The 19,809-nt window shown below is 53.9% G+C and overlaps 6 protein-coding genes across 6 annotated transcripts; 3 read left to right on the top strand and 3 right to left on the bottom strand.

The window, feature by feature from the left end:
• Positions 1 to 536: 536 nt before the first annotated feature.
• RHO25_005590 (uncharacterized protein) lies at positions 537 to 1,971 on the top strand (the record flags this gene model as incomplete). Its single annotated transcript, XM_023596479.2, has 4 exons — positions 537 to 759; positions 815 to 940; positions 987 to 1,420; positions 1,480 to 1,971. 4 exons carry the CDS (start codon positions 537 to 539, stop codon positions 1,969 to 1,971), a joined length of 1,275 nt encoding a protein of 424 aa, XP_023456657.1.
• Positions 1,972 to 2,931: 960 nt separating this feature from the next.
• RHO25_005589 (uncharacterized protein) lies at positions 2,932 to 4,589 on the bottom strand (the record flags this gene model as incomplete). Its single annotated transcript, XM_023596478.2, has 4 exons — positions 2,932 to 3,409; positions 3,461 to 3,867; positions 4,042 to 4,129; positions 4,309 to 4,589. The coding sequence occupies 4 exons, from the start codon at positions 4,587 to 4,589 to the stop codon at positions 2,932 to 2,934; spliced, it is 1,254 nt and encodes a 417-aa protein (XP_023457933.1).
• A 1,217-nt stretch (positions 4,590 to 5,806) lies between these two features.
• On the top strand, positions 5,807 to 8,125 carry RHO25_005588 (uncharacterized protein; the record flags this gene model as incomplete). Its single annotated transcript, XM_023596477.2, has 1 exon — positions 5,807 to 8,125. The coding sequence occupies one exon, from the start codon at positions 5,807 to 5,809 to the stop codon at positions 8,123 to 8,125; it is 2,319 nt and encodes a 772-aa protein (XP_023456658.1).
• Positions 8,126 to 8,846: 721 nt separating this feature from the next.
• Positions 8,847 to 11,708, bottom strand: RHO25_005587 (uncharacterized protein; the record flags this gene model as incomplete). The annotated part of the gene is made up of 1 exon (XM_023596476.2): positions 8,847 to 11,708. One exon carries the CDS (start codon positions 11,706 to 11,708, stop codon positions 8,847 to 8,849), a length of 2,862 nt encoding a protein of 953 aa, XP_023456660.1.
• Positions 11,709 to 12,561: 853 nt separating this feature from the next.
• Positions 12,562 to 13,299, top strand: RHO25_005586 (uncharacterized protein; the record flags this gene model as incomplete). Its single annotated transcript, XM_023596475.1, has 1 exon — positions 12,562 to 13,299. One exon carries the CDS (start codon positions 12,562 to 12,564, stop codon positions 13,297 to 13,299), a length of 738 nt encoding a protein of 245 aa, XP_023456659.1.
• A 458-nt stretch (positions 13,300 to 13,757) lies between these two features.
• RHO25_005585 (uncharacterized protein) lies at positions 13,758 to 19,095 on the bottom strand (the record flags this gene model as incomplete). The annotated part of the gene is made up of 3 exons (XM_023596474.2): positions 13,758 to 15,129; positions 15,184 to 18,789; positions 18,845 to 19,095. 3 exons carry the CDS (start codon positions 19,093 to 19,095, stop codon positions 13,758 to 13,760), a joined length of 5,229 nt encoding a protein of 1,742 aa, XP_023457936.2.
• Positions 19,096 to 19,809: the final 714 nt, after the last annotated feature.

Genomic DNA, 19,809 nt, shown 5'->3' with positions numbered 1-19,809 from the left:
TAAAAAGGTGGACTTGCTGTCGAGCAATCACAGAAAGTGATCAGTCAGATTTTGCGTGCTGTGGTCCCCAGACCAGGATGGTCGCCAACAAGCGAGTCCTGTGAAGTTGCTCGATGGGAATTCATCAATCGCCGAATATTCTGATTGGAACGATGATGCCCGATCGCGCCCGCATATTTCGTCAGTCGTGAGCAAGACCCGGTACGAGATGGAACGCTTGAACGAGGTCGATGGCCGTGGGAGCTGATCGCGTCGCGGTGTGGTGCGGCGGCGTGTGTGTGTCAAGCGGAACGCGGTTGCCTTGGCGCTCATCCCCGTGCGCACGTTGAACGCCGGCAGGGTTCACGACATGACTTCACCTTCCGATCTTCGATCAACCGCTGCTGCACAACCATACCGTCGGCGCCTGTGGAAGCGGGCGCACAGATCCACGTCGCACCGGTGACAAACGCGACATCTACGCGCCGCAGGGGACACAAGATGTACATCGCGTCTGTCCTTACAGCACCAGGACCCCAGTGCCACCCACGCCGAGAATGGACAATCAGGATAATAGCCCGGTAGAGATGGAGCATGAGGACGTCGATGCGGAGACTCCCTCAATCCCAGCTTCTGGAAGCTCGACACCTCTAACCAGCAAGGACCAGGAGAAGGTCACTCGCATTCTGGCTGCATGTCGTGAACATGATCTCGATGCCCTGTCCGAGCTGGCCTCATCCCCAGGAGGCTTCATCGAAGATGAAGTGAGGCGAACTGCCTGTAGGTATCACCAAAACCTGCTTCACATTTCGGCCATGCGCTGATCTTTTCCCAGGGCCGGTGTTACTCGGAAGCCACGACGACACCAATAGCATACCCGACTGGCACGATTTACCGCGTCACCGTGAAGAGGGTCAAGTGCAGTTGGACGTAGATCGCTCATTCATCTACTACCCAGATAGTAAGTCAAGACCTTCCAGGTATAATTCTTAGCTAACACGAGCAAGATGAGTCCGATAAGCAAAAAGACCAACGCAGACACGAGCTCTCGGATGTCATCACGGCAGTCCTCCGAAGACACCCCGTACTCTGTTACTTCCAGGGCTACCACGATATCGTGCAGGTTCTCCTCCTGGTCTTGGGCGCCGACGCAGCGGAACCGGCGGCTGCGCGGCTCTCGCTCCTTCGCATCCGCGACTTCATGCTGCCGACCATGTCAGCTTCGCAATCACATCTTCAACTCCTCCCCGCCATCTTATATGTCGCAGATCGGGAATTGTATCAGCATTTGTCGAGTGCCTATCATCCTGCTCCGTTCTTTGCTCTCGCTGCGACATTAACACTATACGCGCACGACATCGAAGGCTATGGAGACATTGTGCGACTGTTCGACTATCTGCTGGCGAGTGGAGCAGTCGTCCCGGTATATTTGTTTGCAGCAGTAGGCCTCACCGCTCCTTCCTACGCATGTGATTGAGAGATGCTGACCTATTCGTGCAGATCGTCATGACACGAAAGAAAGAATTACTGGATATTGAGCACGATGAGCCGGAAATGCTCCACTCCATTCTCTCCAAATTACCCAAACCACTGGATCTCGAGGGCTTGATCTCCAAGACACGAACACTCTTCAAACGATACCCGCCCGAGCGTCTCCCAAACCGAGCTTGGAGCCGCGTGAGCTCATATTCAGTCCTCAAAACGACCCGCAACCCCCAAGCGCTGGCCGCACAAACGCTGGCGGAAGGCGAACAGCTCTATGAAAAACATGCGGCAGAAATACGCAGGCACGACATGCTGGTCAAGCTTCAACAGCGCACATATGCATTGGGTCGCAAGTACCGACGCCCAGCCAGATGGGCCGGAGCTGCGATTGCCGTTGCTGTGCTAGCATTATACATGCGCCGCGCAGACGGTGCGGTACGCATTGTCGAAATGCTTGGTCGTTTGGGCGACACTGCGTGGCGCTTTGTGGGGTCTTTGGCACCATGATGATGTGCAGCAATGTGCGCTCCACATATTTCAATATTCGCATCGGGCAGCGAAGCATCAAGCAACAATTAGATCTTCCCATCACGCGTGGGATTCACCGACATTCAGTCCTGTGCCTCCAGAAAGTCCACACTACAAGGTCCTCGATGAATATGGGCGAAGAGTTTCAGCAGTTGCGGGCTCCTCAGCATTCAGGCAGGTTTTTATTACAGCAGAGGCCTCGACGGATGGCTTCTGTGCCTATTTCTTCTGATCCAAGCCGAGCTGGGATCTCTCTCAAATCGAGACGTGACGAGCCCTCGAGGAACGTTGACTGGTCGAAATGGCGGGAAGTCTCGGTCGCCTCATCCAGCGAAGAGTCACGCCTACAATACCGAAATCTTTTTGGAAACATATCAGCGATTATAGCTCCATCTCAAGCGCTCCTCGATTTGGGAAAGAGGGACGCTGTAATGCAGCTTCATGACTGGAACGTTCGGCTTTGTGAGAAGAGCACGCCATCTCTTGCAGGCCGAGATGGCTCAATGCTCCCAGCTTGCAAGGTAGGGCGATGGCAGTGCAGAGCGATTTCAAATGCTTCGATATTTTCGCGAAAAGTCGCATTGTTCTTTTCCGCAGGACCAGGAGACTCAGCGCCCTGCAACTTGAGAAAGAGCCACAACTCTGCAGTCGCCACTATGGAGATTGGTATGAAACGGCGAAAGAATCGAATAAACACCGCTAAAGCACCGCTCCGAGCTTTCAACCGTCAAGTGTAAAGACACATGTCATCATCTCACGTCGACAATATTTCAGTCGATCTCATTAACATGCTATGTCAACACCGGGGTATTGTGCAGGCCGTGCCTTCGTCAGAAGACAACTAGCTTTCAGAACAAAAGCCAGGTCAGATGCCATGGCCACAACAACAGAACAACTTTTATTAGGTCGTTTCCTTCAACGACGAGAAATGCATGACTGTTACTGCCCTCCCGCCTGTGCACTGTCCTCCTGAGGGCCAGTCTCGTCAACTCCATTCTCGCTCTCCATTTTCGTTTTCTTCCGCGCAGGGCCATCTGCCGTCTCTGCTTGCGTCTGCTGCAGCTCGTCCAGTTGACGCTGAAGCTCCGCCGCGCGTGCATGAGCAGTGGCCAACTCTGCAGTGAGACGCTGCGCCTCTTCCTCGTGCGCTCGCTCTCGTTCTTTCGTTTGGTTTTCGCTTTGCTCCAGTTCTGTTACTCGGCCTCGGAAGAGGTCGTTGATGACTTCCAACTCGCTCACCCGCGTACGCAGGGTCACGTTCTGACTGAGCAGATCTTGCACATTCGAAGGCTGCTCCAACTGGCCGTTCTGCTGGCCGTTTTGCTGGAGCGCGAGATGTGGTAATGACGGGCTGGCAAAGGTGTCGGAGGGCAGGGACACTGTGTCGAAGATGTGCTGTGGTGCGATGTTGGGGTTACTAGGCTGGGTTAGCACGCATGCGGCAGTAAGCAATTTGCGAAAGACACACCTGTGTTGCTGGTGCAGGCCGGGCGTCTGACTGCGCGCCATGGAGTTGGGCGAGCCTGGCCGAGCCTGCTGGTCGTGGGCATGTCCCACTATGCCACTGCCCATGGGCAGTCCGTGCTGGTGTCCCGTCTGTACGGCATGCTGCAAATGTGCGAGGTCCGGATGCGCTGCGGGATAGCCATTGGACATATGTTGCAGGCCATTTTCTCCGCCATGGCTGTCTCTCTTCTTTGCTTGCGAGGCCTTGACGCGGTTCCTGCTCTTGATGACATCCGTCTTCAAGCTGATAGGCCGAGGGCGTCCGTGCAGCTTGAGGAAAAGTCCACAGGCATTGCACAGCACGGAGCCGGATTCATCGCGCCGCCACAGCGGTGTCGTCGAGGTCTGGCAGTTGGCGCATATGGGAGGCTGTCGGTCACGTCAGCTAGGAACACATGCGTGGTTGCTTTGGTGCTGGGCGATTTGAGTTTTGGTCGAGGGCGACGAATTGCGGAGAAAAGATAGGCGATAAGGCGCGAAGAAGAAGCGACTAGCACCGCAGCGCGAGGGAATGGGCGACAACAGCGCTGGCTGGCAACTCACCCCGGATCCGTTTTGGTTGCCGTAGCCCGCGGTCGCGGGGGCGCTCTGGCTCATGGCCACGGTGCTGACGGGAGTGTTCGATCGAGTGCTGCGGGTGGAAAGAGCAAGACGTTAGTTCAGTGCCTGCTGTCTTGGCCGAGATAACGAGACGCCGGCAGTGTGGGGATGCAACAGTGGAATCCCTGCTCCAGCACCGCCAGAGCTTCGCAGCGCTCTCGCTCTTGCCCATGAGGCCGCTCATGATCTTGTGAATTGGTATGCACATACCTGTCACCGCTGTGGCTCACTACCGCAGCAGGCGCATTGGCTGCGAGCGATGCCAATGTCGCCAACGAAATGTTGTCCGTCCCTATTCGTCCGCTGAACGAGGCCTGCCGTGGATGCGAGCTCGAGTGCGTTGACGCTGTTGAAGGCGGTCGAGGTATACTCGCGCCGGTGCTGTGATGTTCGCGATGCGCAATGCCGCTCGGTGGACGTGGGGCTTCGGCGAATACAGCTGGCGGTCTGTGGAATGGTTGCGACGCGTTGGGAACAGCGTATTGCAGCATTGAATCGGCGGGAGATCGTTCGCGGGCGGGGCAGTGTGAATGGACTTGTCGTAAAGCGTGCTGATGCCGTACGTTCACTCCCAAAGCGGCAGAGGATGTGCGCAAAAGGTGGGCGAGATTCGTGGTCCAGCACAAGAATTATTAGAATTACAAGTATGTAGGAAAAGCGACAATGGCACCCCCAATGCTCATCGACTGCAATGCTCTTGGGCTGATGAAGAAGAGGTCGTTGGAGAAGCAAGAGAGGGTAGCATACGAGCGACTGCAATAGGAGAAAGTGCAATAACGAAGGGTCACACCTGCTTTCGATAACATTGAAGATAACAGGGATTATGGCGTAGGCGTTGTGCAGTAGCGCCACAACGGCAAGCCGAGCGTCCATCTCGATTCGGCTCTCTGTCATTGGCATCAACCATGGCGCTCTCGCAGCGTGTACAACGTGTCCGAAATGCGGCACAGCCATCGTGCGTATTGGCGTGTAGGCCATACTTGTCGTTGCCCTTCGGATTGATATCTTGCCCTCTTCGAAATGCTGCCGTGTTCAAATTCATCTTGTGGCGCGAGCTACAGCCTCGTGCCCGGATCGAATGCCGGTTGCGCTGCGACCTCGCTGTAGCAGCACGTCGCCGAGCAGTCGCGGAATCAGCGAGGCTTTGATTGGATATTGACGACATCTTCCCTCATTTGCAGCGCACAAGCGGAGATTATTTGGCGGCTCCTATAACTCGCGCGGGTGCTGTGTATAAGGAGGAGAGATTCGCCGCACCTACCCAATCAGAAGCCTGCCCCGGATTCTGAGAAGTCTTCGAATGTCTCTAAGTCTAATACGCGAATTTTGAGATTTTAACACAACAGTAAGGCATAAAGTTATTAAAAAAAGTGCAACACCCAGGGCAACGACTATGTTGCCCCCCTAACCCCCCAAGGGGGGCTTTAGAAAGGGAGGGGCGTCCTTCGAGGTGCAATGTGAGCTGAAGCTGAAAATTCGTCCGTGCTTTCGAATTTCTCCTCCTTATACACAACACCCTCGCGCGTTGGTCGATCATCCGCCCGCGGTCCGCGAGTGGCTCAATCCTGGTCACTGTGGCTTGACTCTCGTCCCTGGATGCATCGACATGCCATCAACTTCGCGTCGTCCACCCACCGCGAACATGGCTTAGCCGAATTCGATGTCTGAGGCTGCATACTGATCTCACGGCCCTTCTCATCGCTCGAACATGTCGTCGAAACGTCCAGCGGCCTCGGGATACGCCCGCATCGCGCAGGCAGAGGAAGAAGAGGAGGAGCAAGCGTATTCCGATATCGAGGACCCGTTCGTCGATCCGGCAGTCGTCTCTTCCCCAGGTGCCCAATATGCGCCCATACAGCCTGGTCGTCGCGGCTCCATGCGCATGCCCGATGGCTCTTCTCTACCCAGACCGGGCAGACGGCGGCGAGCGAACAGCGGAGTGGACATCAAGGCAATCAATCTGAGGCTGGAGCGCTGGGCAGAGGAGATCAAGGACCGCTTCAAACGGCGAAGAGTGAAGGGAAAGAGCGCGGAAGAGGAACATTTAGAGATACATCATTCTGTATTTCATGCACCAGATTGGATCAGGCCCGCAACGAAAGAGACGTTGGAAAACGCGCGCGACGACACCGAGCGACTCTCAAAGTTGGAGTTCGACGACCTGGTCGAATCGGTGCGAACTGCCATTGAGCTTGGCCTACATCCAAAATTGATCGCTCAAGGAAGCAGCGGGTCATATTTCGCACGCAATAGTGGTGGGCAGACAATTGGCGTTTTCAAGCCCAAAGATGAAGAGCCGTATGCCAGCAAGAACCCCAAGTGGACAAAGTGGATCCATCGTAATTTGTTCCCGTTCGCCTTCGGACGAGCAATGCTCATTCCCAACCTGAGCTACGTTTCAGAAGCCGCAGCATATGTGCTTGACTGCCAGTTACGGACGAACCTTGTGCCTTACACGGATGTAGTTGGACTCAGCAGTAAAAGCTTTCACTACGACTGGATGGACAGAAGAGCATACTACAGGAAAGGCAGGCCATTTCCAGAGAAGCTGGGCTCATTCCAGGTGTTTTTGAAGGGCTTCAAGGGAGCAACGGAATTCTTCCAGGAACATCCGTGGCCAGATTTGAACAATACCAGCTTTCGAGATGCTCCATCACGAAAGAAGCGCCGAAAGCGATGGGACGAGACGTGCCGACCGAGCAGTAGGACGAGTAGCAGGCCTACGACAGCAACAACGGATGGGTACAACACAGAAGATGAAGAAGACGATGCAGCCGAGGCGGGGAGAAATTCTGAATTCTGGACCGAGGAGCTTCAGCAAAGCTTTCGAGAGGAACTCGAAAAGCTGGTGATATTGGACTATGTAATGCGCAACACAGACCGAGGCTCAGACAACTGGATGATACGAATTGACCGGGACACCAACAAAGCCACAATAGTCAAGGAGCCGCCGAAAGCGAATGGTGAAACAGACACCAATGGCTATCATAGGCGCAATGAGAGCATGAGTGCCTCAAGATCTCCCAGCAAAGCGCGAGAAGGGGCTGTTCCGAGAATCGGCGCAATTGACAATTCGCTATCGTGGCCGTGGAAGCATCCCGATGCATGGCGAAGCTACCCATTCGGCTGGCTCTTCCTTCCAGTCGGCTTGATCGGAAGGCCTTTCTCGGAGAAAACGAAACAGCATTTCTTGCCCTTGCTGACATCCAAGGCCTGGTGGAGCGAGACGCAAGTGAAGCTCCGTCAGTGTTTTGAGATCGATGCAGATTTTCAGGAGAAAATGTTCGCAAGACAGATGGCTGTGATGAAGGGACAAGCCTGGAACGTTGTTGAGACGTTGAAGACACCTGATCACGGGCCGCTGGAACTTACGCGACGGAATCGTGTGCATGTCTGGGACGATCTGGTCGACATCCCCGTCGCTGTACCATTGCCGCGCGCCAGCGAAGAGATGCGAATGAGAGCCGCTGCTGCGAACGCGGAGGAACACAGACGTCATGCACTAAATGGTAGTACACCTGCGATCGACATGATGGACGATGAAGAAATGGATATCTCCGCCGCGCATCCGTCAGCCTCGACAATAGATGGCAAGCTGCTGGAACAATATGGATCGTCCCTGCCGAACGAAGCCATACACGTTCCCAATCGTTTCAACACATCGCGGCAGAACTCTTCTCAAGATGTTCATGAATCGCAAAAGCCATCAGAGACGGCCACCAAGGAGGTGAAGCTGTCTCCAGCAGCAATGCGATCGCCAGACACGCAACGTCCCGGAGCTTTCAGGTCGCGAACCGGCGATCATCGCCATCGCGTATCACTCGATGTTCCCCGCACGCAATGGATGTCTTCGCCAAATCGGCCCCGGTCGCGGCGTTTCTCACTTAGCTTCGCCAGGAACAATAGCGAGGATGACGGAGATCTTGGCTATGCAGCCACTTCAGAGAGGGAAGGCGCAACAAGGAAGGTCATCGTGGAAAGGCTCGAAATGGTCAAGAGTCGGGCGCCCGTATTCAAGTGGTGCTAGTTGACTGATGCATGGCTCTGCATGGGCCACAATATCTGCTGAAAAGCATGGTCAAGTGTAGACGCTTCAGACACCAGGAGAGGTCTTCTGATCAGCGTCAGCGTCAGATATGAACCTCGTTGACATCTTACTGTCCACATGATACGATGCTAGATGCATTCCAGGCGGTCCAGGATCAATACGGTGATCGTGACGGCCTAAGTGCTCGCGTGATCGAGTTGTTGACTCCACGACTGACGAGCATCACCGAGGCCTTCACTTGCGTTCCCAGTGCGGCATGGGTGCCATCGTTTTGGCACATGTGAAGGGCTGCGGACAGTTGGCGGTCGATACATGACTCGACCGCGCATTCCACGCTCCGACAAGTCGAGTGGCAAGAGCGAACGGCTCCTGTGTGACAGTCAGCGTAGGCAACCTGGAAGAATCCAAATCTTGTCAACAGAAGTGGACTTTGAGAAGTAGTGCGGCATTGATTGACAAACCACACATGGTGCTTCTTCAAGCTCGTTTGGGCTTACAGGTGGCTCTCAACGTGACATGCACTTTCCGAAAGCCTACGCTGAAAGTGCGGACGTTTGCGAAGCATCAAAACAAAGTTATGCAGCTAGTGAAGAGCAAATATTCCCTACGCAACGTATCGCCTGCGGGCGATCGGGCACTGAGATTGCTCTAGTAGAAGCTTTGTAAAGATTTCGCCGGTCCATCAATCCTTCCCTCTCTCTCAGCCTCTCAACTGCTCCATAACATCCCTCAACCTCTCCCACCCCTCCGTTCCCTCCCAAGAATCTTTCCCTCTCCCCATAATCCCCCTCAGCGCACTCCTAGCCTTAAACTTCCAATCCTTCATCACAACCTCTCCAGACCCAGCCGCCATTCCTTCTGTCCTCTCCTTCGGCCCCAAACTCTCATAACTATCACAAAGTCGCACTGTAGCCTCGACCACAGCATTCCACTGCTCTTCTTTCCCATTACTCTCCCACCCCGGCTGATTCGTCACAGCTCTCCAAGCTTTTTCTTCGGCGTCTAGAGCAGTCGAAGGTTTATTTCTCCACAAGGCGAGTTTTGTTACGAGATGCCAGAGTTCCGCAGAGCTTGTGATCAAGGGAACGATATGCTCGTCGATGAATTTTACTGTCATGCGGGTGAGACCTGGGACATTGGGATCGTAGCCGGATTCATTCGAGGATATGATGTGGTTGACGAGACTGGACAAGATCTGAATATCAATGCATTTCTCGCCGTCTGTAGGACCACGGAGTTGGATGATTTGTCGTTGAGAGGTGAGGATGTCTTGGTACGAGGGAGGTCGTAGAGAAGCGGCGACAATGAGCACGTTCTCCCAGATGCGATGTGATTCGTGTTTGAGTGAAGCCGCACGCTTGAGGGCTTTGAGGGCGTCGAAACGGACTTGCTGACGCTTTTCGCTAGCAGTGGGCTCTGCTTGCTTGGAAGGCTGCAACTCGTCTTCATCGTCTAGAGCTGCGGATTGTTCAGTCGAAGTAGAAGGCACTGGCGCATCAGACTCGTCTTCGTCAGTTCGGAGGAGTGCAGCAGCGAGGTTGCTCCAAGATTCAGCGTCCGTATCATCGAGCTGCACGCAGCGAGAGAAAGCCTCGACTGCTCGCTTGAACTGTGCCAATTCGAGCAAAGCACAACCCAACGCGAACCATGATTGCTGATTCAGCTGGTTGACTCGTAAACTCTTGCTGTAAGCCTCCGCTGCGCGAACCATATCTTTCGCAGCCATGAAATGCCGCCCAATCGATCTTTGCGCTCTCGCATATCGCTGATTGGAAACTTCCCAGGCTTTCTCGTACATGTCGATCGACTGATCAATGTCACCCAGAATGCAGTACAGCCGCGGAGCGTCAAGAGGCGCAGGGTCTCTGGCAGGGCCCAGCCATTCCTCATCTTCTCCAACATCGAGCTCTGATTTTTCTGGGCCCCCACCTGCAGCATGGAACAGTTGTCGTCGCACAATCCGTTTTGCTTTGTCTTCACGCTCTGTTGCAGCCCAGCACAGAGCGGCTTCTGCCCACATTTCGAGTCGCTCGTAGATTTCAAGAGCAGATCGAAGTCCACCCAATTGAACCCATCGAGAGGCAAGCTCCGCCTCGAGCTCCCATCTTGTGGGAGTTGCAAGCTGGAAGATGTACCTCACTCGCTCCGTAACTGGCGCACTCTCAGACTCTGTCGCTTTCGGCAGAAACGTTGAAATTGCTGCTGGCTTTTCGGAGTCTTCTTTGCTGGAAGAGTGTTCAGGTGTTGTCTCTGCAATGACTTGATCGACCAATGCTTGCAGCTGAAGGAGACCTCTCTCGATCGTTCGAGACTTGTATCCCTCGATCCGGCTTCGGACAAGGAGAGCTTGCGTGTACACTTGCCAGTTCGAGCTGCCGCCGTCTAGGACTCGTGTAGCGTACGGAAGTGTCTCTTCTCGCGTCAGGCCGTTCTGCGGTGATGTATTTGTGATTGACGAGGCCACCAGGAGCAAGATGGTGGAGTCGAGAGGCTGTAATTTCGGCTGGTCGCCTGGATCAAGTGACTGGAGTACGGTCGGTAGAGATTCCAGATTTTGCATTTCTGTGAGAGACACGTCACTGGGCTTGTCCTTGGTGAACGATATGCTTTCCAGCAGTGTGTCATCGTTGAGATCCAGGTTCTCTGGTTTAGTCTTGGTGGCAGTGGTGGTAGAGTCTGCAGACTTTGCGACTTCTTCCCCATCTTCAACACTCTTTGCCAGCACTACCAGCTGACTGACGTCTTTCTGCTGATATTTGGTTCGTTTCCCAAGCATTCCCACCAGTGCGAATTGAAATTGGTTCTCAGCTTTGGCCTTCTCCAAGTCCTCTCGCGCGAATTTGTCGAGGCCATGATGGATGTGTATACTCGCTCGCTCCAGCAGGAACTCGACGTGCAACGTGCCGTCGCTTGCTGCTGTTAATTCATCATCGAGTAGGCCAAGATCATCGTATATCACTTCTTGGATCGTTGAAGACACCTCAGATAGTAGCCGCTGATGGAAGAAAGCACTTCTCAACTTTGCCCATCTCGCAGCTTTGATGTTTTTCAAGACTGCAGGATTTGTGAAGATGGCATCTGCTAAGCACAAAAGCTCAATGTTTGGCGTGAGCTTGTACGCGGCAATTCCATCCACGGTGAATCCGGCAAGTAGCTTCTGTCGCAATGTATGGCGAGCATGTTTGTCGGACGCCACGTCGGATGGCAATAGCAATTCCGCTACGTCGAAAGCCAGTGGTGGGCCGGTAACATTCGATTGCACGAAAGCCAGAAGTGCTGCATATCCTATGCAGAAGACAACGGCTTGCAACTCGGCTCTCGATCTGTCTGCCAGAATTACGCCCAGTCGTTGGAAAATGAAGTCATTCCAGGTGTCAAAGTCGCTCAGTTGAACGGACTGCAAGTTTTCATCCTGTTCATGGCCAAACAGTAATTTGGCCTCAGAACTTCGCAGGATGCCTTCGTAATCCCCACTTTCGAGCTTCTCGATGGAATGTGCGACCTGCGTTGCGACTTCTTCTGGTAAGCTTGATCGAAAGTGTCGCAGCAGAGCGTCAGCCATCTTGGAAGTCGCGATATAAGTTGGGGATGACCAGGAAATTCACGTCTGCGGTCGTTCGTTGCTGGCGATATTTTTTGATGACCAAGTCACAGCCCCACCCCTGCTGAGAGTGGCGGCTCGTACCGCGAAAGCGAGATGCCATTTCCTTCTTCGTGCTTCTCTCCTGTCAACATCTTCTGCCACCATAATGTCAACAGTCATCTTCTCCAGATCATCACGGTCAAGTACGCATTTCGGATGTGATAGAAGGCACCTTTCTCCTCGCTGGGCCCGGCCGATGAAGCTGACAGCAGATCCGGCGTGCACCACGCAGCTCGGCCTGAGCGACCTCAGCCCACGTACTGAATCTGCACGCCCAAGGACCACTTTCCTTCCAGATATAGCTTTACGAAGCCTTCAAGCTTTCTCACTCTGAGCTTGAGTGAAGAGAAGCATCCAACATCGCTCAGCCATCTCGGCTGTCTATTTTAGCTGCCACGAGGCGAAGCCATGCTGTGCAACAATCCTTCGACACCAAAGTCTGACCTCAGCCCGCTCCTGACCCATTGTCGCTTCCTTTGGCCCCATATGGACTTTCAAGCAAGTGGATTAGCGAAGTAGAACTACGCCACGTGTGGAAAATATAGCTTGGGATGGTGAGCCTCGTTGCGTTGGTCTGCTTGTCACAACAGGTTAAGAAGAAGTACCACTCATAGTTCCTGTCGCAATTTCTCTCATCACTCATTCAGACGAGCGCAAGTATTTATTTCCACCTCTTATCTCTCTTGCGTTCACGCGAACATTTCATCTGAAGCGCATCTCCTTGTGGAAAGCATCAATACTCTCACATCGGAAACACCAACCGCCTCCAACCATGGCCTCTCCACCACTCGCCCTCAAAATCTCCCTCGGCCTTTTGATGCTCGATTCCCTCATCGAAACAGCCTTTGTTTCCTCCATGGTCCGATGGCTGCACACCCGAGCAGGCCGCGACTTCCTCTTCACCTCATCCAACAGCACCCACCCCCTCCACGGCAAACCCCTCAACCTCCTCATCGACCAAGGCCACACCTCCAACGGAGCCGCAGGCACAGCCTTCGTCCTCATCAGCCTAGGCGGAATCCTCTCTCTCAAACTCCGCCACCACGCAACCTCACACCCACACAACACCCGCTCCAGCACATCAACCTTCTCCAAAATCATCCACACAACCTGGTTAATTTTTACTTTCCTCTCCATGCTTCTCTCCCTCGGAGCCCTAATCTACACCTTCACTCTCACATCCTCGCATACCGACCAACACATCGACACCACTCTCGCCGCATCACTCAACAATCAACCCTATCCAAATCAAGTCCCATACCCAAAAGATTCCTGGACACCAGAGAATTGGTTCAAAGCAGTTCTCGAAATTCCTCTCGTCAGTAAAAGTGACAGAGACACCATAAATTTCCATCTCCGAATCATGCAAGCCTGGCGCTGGAATTTAATTCCCATGTTCATTCTCGGATTGGCAGTTTTCGTGTGCGCAACAATTGACGCAGTGGCTCAGTGGAAAAAAGATCGACAAGTGCGGAGTTTTATGCGCGAGGGAAAGAGGCTTTCGGTGTAGTTGATCAGAGATATCAGAGATGTAGGCGAATTCGTTAGCATTGAAAGAGGCGTAGCTAGCAAGCGAGCATTACGGAGCGGAACTGTGTCAAAGTTCTTCGAATTCACTGTACATAGTTTTCGTCGTTTCATTATATTACCAACACACACACACAAAGTCCCACACAAAGCTCCCGCGCCTTTTCGAAGCCACTTTGCCCCGGAAAGTCCTTAGATGAATAACCAAGAGAGCGACTTGCGCCTTACTAAAAAGGCTCAACCGTAGTTCGCGCCCACCCTGTGCTGTTTGTGCTTTTTATCAATATCAAAAAGGAATCTTTGCGCTTTGGTTGACGAAGTTTTGGTCACATCTCCAGATTTCATCAATCCATCCCAAACACAACGCCTCCAATGCATAATTGTTCACACGCTTCTGCTGCGTCTCCATTTCAACGCCATCAGTCTGAAATGCTTGTCGTTCTACATGGAAGCAAGTTCAATGTCGATTTGAGCATCGAGGAAAGCCCTCTTCTCGCCGACCAATTGACATTGCAACTTTTGCTCGGTCAAAGCCTTGAGTTGCTTCTTGGTCACGCTGTCCATGTCGACCTCACCGAGGCACTCGCGGATGGCCATCGTGATGGCCTCGTTCGTCGGGCCTTGCGTCTGGAAGCCGTGCAGAGATTGTGGGTTGGTGCTGCCAGGTCGGCTGCCAAAAGGCCCGGCACCAGGGACAGGCGACCGCCCGCCGTGCGAGTACAGCGGAGGTGATTGCATGTTGCCCATAAGATTGTCGGTTGATTGGTGCTGTGGGCTGTACTGTGGTCGGTAGTGGTCGCTCATGCCGCCCATCGACATCAGACGCTGCTGCGACTCGTTCGGCGTAGCCTGATCGTGGTAGCGGCCAGTCATTGCCGAGAAAGTCGAGTTGCGTCCAAGTGCATTGTATGGGCCAGGCGATTGCGGCGGCCGGAAAGACTGGTTCTGTGGGAAGCCCGTAAGGATAGTGGAAGCCGGCTTCACACTAGAATATACCGAGCGGATGTCATCCATCTCGTAACCACCTGCATCGTACATGTGCATGTCCTTCTCCTCAAACATGGTACGGCGTCCAGGAAGATTGTTGGCAGTAGCATAGTCGTCCCATCGTTGGAGGGGAATGCTTCGAGGGTCGAAACCCTCATCGTCAACAGCAACGACTCGCTTGTCACCCTTCTCTCCAACCACGACACGCGTGTTACCCCACGAGAAATCATCTTGCTTCCAGAAAGAATACACTGGCAGGACGAAAGACCAGATCGGATATGCCAGAATGTAGATGATCATCCATCCAATGTGTTGCCACTGTCGCTTGACCAAGAAGATGATAGCCTGCAGACCGTACACAGCTGCAAGCATAACAATGGAGATCAGCGGGAATTGTCCGGTTCCGGTAGCTACCACATAAACCAAGTAGACCAGGTATGCGCAGGTTGCCGGGAGGATGAGGGTACCAAAAAGATCGATGAAGACCACAAATCTCATGCTGAAACAGCAGAAGCCACAAAGGTCTACCTGCATCATCTCAGCCAGATTGTGGATGGTCGAGTTGATCCAACGACGACGTTGCGAGAGCAGCACACTCCATTGCGCAGGTGCTTCAGTGAGCGCATAAGCATCAGGAAGGAATTTGTAGGACATCGACGGGAAGTGTTTGGTCATGATAGTCGTCAAGTAACGATCCTCACCGAGAGAGAACAAATTCTTCTTGTGGAGGGTATCGATGTTGTTGTCCGCGTATTCAGCAATGACCTTGTCGGCGATGATAAGCGGGCGTCCTTTGTCGGATGTGCGTAGTCGGTACATGCAGAAACTGTATCAAAAAGTCAGCTACCAGCTACGTTTCATTGCGAAGGGCTTCACTCACCATCCAGGCAAACACGTCACGCTACCGAACAAGCTCTCGAAAGCCTTGGCCAGGTGATGGGAAATGTAGTATTCGTACACTTGAATCATAGTCCACCAAGACCGTTCCTCGTTCTCCAGGGATGTTTCTCCACAGATACCAGCAATCTTTGCATCGTTGGCACAAGCAGAGATCAGTCGATTGAGTGAATCTTCCTTGACCTTGGTATCGGCGTCGACCATGAAAAGATATTCGTAGAGCTCCGGGTCAACACCAATAATGTTGTTGATTTGATGGAACATCTCCAACTCCAGTGGGTTCATGGCGGATCGGTGGTGCACGCGGTTCAAGAAGCTCATCAGCATGATCTGCGAGTCACGCTTGCCACGATTGCCAGGTTTCGACTTTTGCTGCTCAGATTCCTTGCCGACTTTCACAACGACAATGTAGGGAACAACATTGCCTTCGTATTCGTACAAGCCGGAGTATACCTTACCATAGTTCAGCTGCTCGCCACCGAGACCAAGCGACTTGAATGGCAAAGCAGGAGGATCAATCTTGGGATCGACACCAAGAATGTCGAGCACGATCTTTGGCGTAGGGCGGTCATTGCCGCCTCCGACAATCATTCCATCGCAGATAACGCAGATTAGTTTCCTTTTGTTGTCATAGGCCAGAGCAGTCAGAGAGTCGAGGCCCTTTCTCAAGGAATCTTCACCTTCCGTGTATGCTGGAACCTGGCAGATGACGAACTTGTCCTGTTGAGATGGCCTCTTCTTGGAGCCGAGCTGGAGAGCTGCCAGGAACTTGATGGCAATGACAGCGCAGAGGATGATGGTGAAACCCAACAGGATGTAGCCATTAACCTGGCAGCGAGCAGACTGGCGGAAGTCGGTATCACCAATGTAGAACATGTTATTGAGACAGTTCATGCTGTTCGTGCGGGTCGTGAAGTTCAATTTGTTGTTCCAGTCCTCAGTGATGTCCGAACCAGGATTATTTTGTACCAGTTCCTCAACGTCATCTGCGAAGAAGCTGTAACTCGGGAGATCATTCTGCTGCTTGAGTGTGTAGAAGTAGTCTGTAAGGTCGTAGACTCTGTCATCGATGATGAACCATTTGCGACTGTACTTTTGGCCGTCACTTGTCACGGCAGACCTCTTGTACACGAGTTGACCCTTGTAGTATTCCTTCATGCGTGGCAGGAAGTCGTCGACATACCAGTTGATGTTGTTGAGCTTAGTCGTCCTGTCGGGCTGGAATTGCGGTCCCGACTTGTGCTCTCCGTTGGGGTACAGGAGGGTGTTATTGCTCTGAAGCTGGATCGAAGTAGAGGTGACGAGGCCAGGGCAGGCGACGGTGAGCGGAGGTACGATGTATGGAGTCACATCAGTGCCGGCGAAGGGCTGCATGTTCTCTTCCGTGGTATCGATATTCGTGTCAGAGTGCTGCAGCTTCCAGAACTTGCTGAGATCGTAGACACCGCCCCGGAAAGAAACGAAGAAATCGTCGTCTCCTTGGTGGTAGGACACTTCCTTGCGATTCCACGCCTTGTCACGATTCGGACATAACAGGTTTCCAAAGGCGACGATGTAGAAGACGATGGTGAAGTTCAAAACCAGAATCAGGAAACACAAGGCGAACTTCTCTCGCCAGGCCTGTCGCACATCTCTGCGCTTCATTCTGCCGATTGCGGAAAGCATGAAAGAAGGAATCCAGAAGGTGAGAGCCCAGACGAGGGCAACCCACATCCTGCGGCCTTTGGTGACCTTCTGGACGACCAACTCCTTCCCTGCGGCCTGCTCTGCATCGATCTCGCCTTCGAATCCGATCCAGTTTCGCTTGTCGTCTCCTTTGAAGCCTAGGCCATAGTCACCACCACTAGTGCTGCGCATGGTATGGGCTACTGTTGGAGCGAGCGACTTCGCGCCCAATCTGCTTGGGGCTACTTGACTTGGGTTGTGGGCGTGCATCGTCTCGCGATTGGGGTCTTCGAAGAAACCGCTATTCATGCCGGGGCCCTGGTTGTAGCTCTCCATACCAGCTGCGCCGACCATTCCACCAAGCATTCCGGGTGCGGACATGTCGTCAGCTGGCTTCATGTCGAGCATACTCTCGGCTTCCCAGTAGGCACTCTCACGCATCCAGATGCGTTCGTGGCCAACAACGACCTCGCCGTTGCTCCAGCCGCGTTCCAGAATCCAGCTCTCGACTCCTTCACGGCCATCATGACATCCGAGGCGGCGGTAGCGTTCGACGAATTCTTCCACATCAAAGTCCGCGGTGAAGTCAAGCTGCTTGGTCCTGTAGTTTGCCCACTCGGCCAGTCGCCAGCTTCGGATTTGACTGGAGACGCTTCCTGCAGACCACGGCACGCTTCCCGGAGCTACGTTAGCGAATCTCTCCGGAGGCTCGTCGCTTGGGTGCAGGCACAATTGGAACCACACTCTGCTGCTGCCAAGCGTGTTCATCAGGTTGAATCGACCGTTCGAACCGAGCACGATTCCCTGGCCGGAAACGGGGTACAGCATTTGGCGCAAGAAGCTCTCGTCTTCTGTTTCTACGCCAATCTTCTCGAGTGTACCTTGGCGGCGGTCGAGCCAGACCTCTCGCTCCTTTAGAGATGTGCCTTGAATGCCCAAATCTGCTTCTGACTTTTGGACAGCTGCGTCCATTTCCTTGATTACAGATGCGCCTGTAGGTTGGATTGGCAAGCCATCTTCTTTCATCTCGAGATTGATTCCGACTCGGTCATCGAAGACTGTTTTCAGGCTGACAGCCTTGCCGAGATGTTGGGCAGGGATCTCAATGACAGTAATGCTCACGCTGTCGATATCGTCCGCGCTCGGCGGAGTCATGGCACCATCGCTGCCACTGCTGGAGCCTAGGGCCCGACCAGTGCGAATATCATGTCTGATTGCCTCGTTGGCTTGTGCAATAACCCAGTCCACGAGAGCTTCGTATAGTGCTCCGATCAGAATCTCTCGCTCTTCCGTAACACACTTCTTGAGGAGCACCTCCTCGTCAATGTCAAGGAGACCTGCCACTTCCTCGCATGCTGCAATCAGCTCTTCCTGTTCGATAAGGTACCCTGTGGCGTCTCCAAGTCGAAGTATGGCGGAGACGACTGCGAGGAGACTTCTGAGGCTCCTTCCCTTGACACCGATGGCCTTGAGCGACTCTCGGAAGTCCTCTGCAGCTGCTGCATCATCGGCGGCGGGCAGAAATGCGGGAGGACCGTAGGTGTCAGTCTTTCGAAGAAGGGCATATTCATGTGGCTGTTTCAATGACAGTGCCTCGCGCTCTTGCTCCGATTGTGCATGGAGGAGATAGTAGAAGACGTCGAAGGCCCTGTAGCCGGGTTGTGCTGGAATATGAGTAAGTCCCCCCTCCGTGTCGATGCCGGATGTTGAGAGGGCGATGGAGGCGCCGGTCAGCTCGCCAGTCAGGGCGAGCGTGAATGTTGCAGAAAGTGCTGAATATCGCGGTAGAGATGGATTAAATGGTGTAACTGTGCGCAAGAAAGGCTTCAGGGCATCCAATGCGGTGTAAAATGTGCCCGGCACGCTGAGAGGCAGGGCGGAGACGAAGGGTGCGAATAGTGATGGCGTGGATTGATGGAGAGAGCTGTAGCGATTGTCAGTCGTGCCTGCACCTGTGTTTTGCTGCGGGATGGACATACCCAAGAACAATGCATGCGTCCTCAGCTCTCCTTCGAGCATGCTCCCATGTCCGCCTGGCTAGCTCCGCGTCCACAGCGCCGCCGTATCGGCCATCAGGGCCAGTGCTACATCCCGTCTGCCATGTGTTGACGACCAGGCTGGTGCTCGATTCGAGCGCATAGGGCGTACCCTCCTTGAAGCAGCTGTGCAAGGCATTGAGCAGTGTTGTGGTCGAGACCTGGGACGAGGAGGGCTGATTGTGGTTTTGCATCGTGTTGGTCCGCGATGCGCTCGAGTATGTCGACAGCCGATATCCATGTTGCGCCATGGCTGGCCGAGAAGTGTGCCCGCGAGGGCGTAAACGCGTGCGGAGAGCGCAGTTGAGATGGTCGCCGGCGGGCGTGCGGCTGTATCGAGTTGTGCCTTCCCAGCTTTGTGGTGCTCCTCGACGCGACTTCGGAAGGTCCGGGACAACGGCGAACGAACGTTGGTTAGCGGATCAGAAGCGAATGTGGTGGGCGAGAAGCGAAGGTGAGGTTTCAGCGGGCGTATGAAGCAGGAGTCGTCGGCGCCTGGTGAGGGCAGATGGCGAACGAGGACACGGAGGTGGTGGTGGTGGTGTTGTGCCTCGAAGTCCACAGGCAATCCACAGCTCGACGGGCGGCGCTCGATCGGATGGGGAGGCTCGCTTGTCACACAAGCTCAAGACAAACAAGGGGCGCAACCTTCCAGGGCGGACGGCAGAGCGCTGATCACGCCAACCCAGAAATGCAGCAGAATTCGGAGAAATAGTGCACAACAACCACAACCACACGGCGCTCTCACCACTCTCGTGCCATGCTGGCCTATTCGCCTCAATTATTCTATTACAGTCCGCCGCCAGACACCTATCTGCTGCCCACAACTGCGCTGTGGCTCGTATTCAACTGGATCGGCAGGCCGGGTTCTGCCATTTGCGAGACAGTGGTGGCGAGTGCAGCCTCTA

This window comes from Cercospora beticola, chromosome 3 (assembly GCF_033473495.1).
Source record: "Cercospora beticola chromosome 3, complete sequence".
Lineage (NCBI taxonomy): Eukaryota > Fungi > Ascomycota > Dothideomycetes > Mycosphaerellales > Mycosphaerellaceae > Cercospora > Cercospora beticola.
This window is presented reverse-complemented; position numbering and strand designations above follow the sequence as displayed.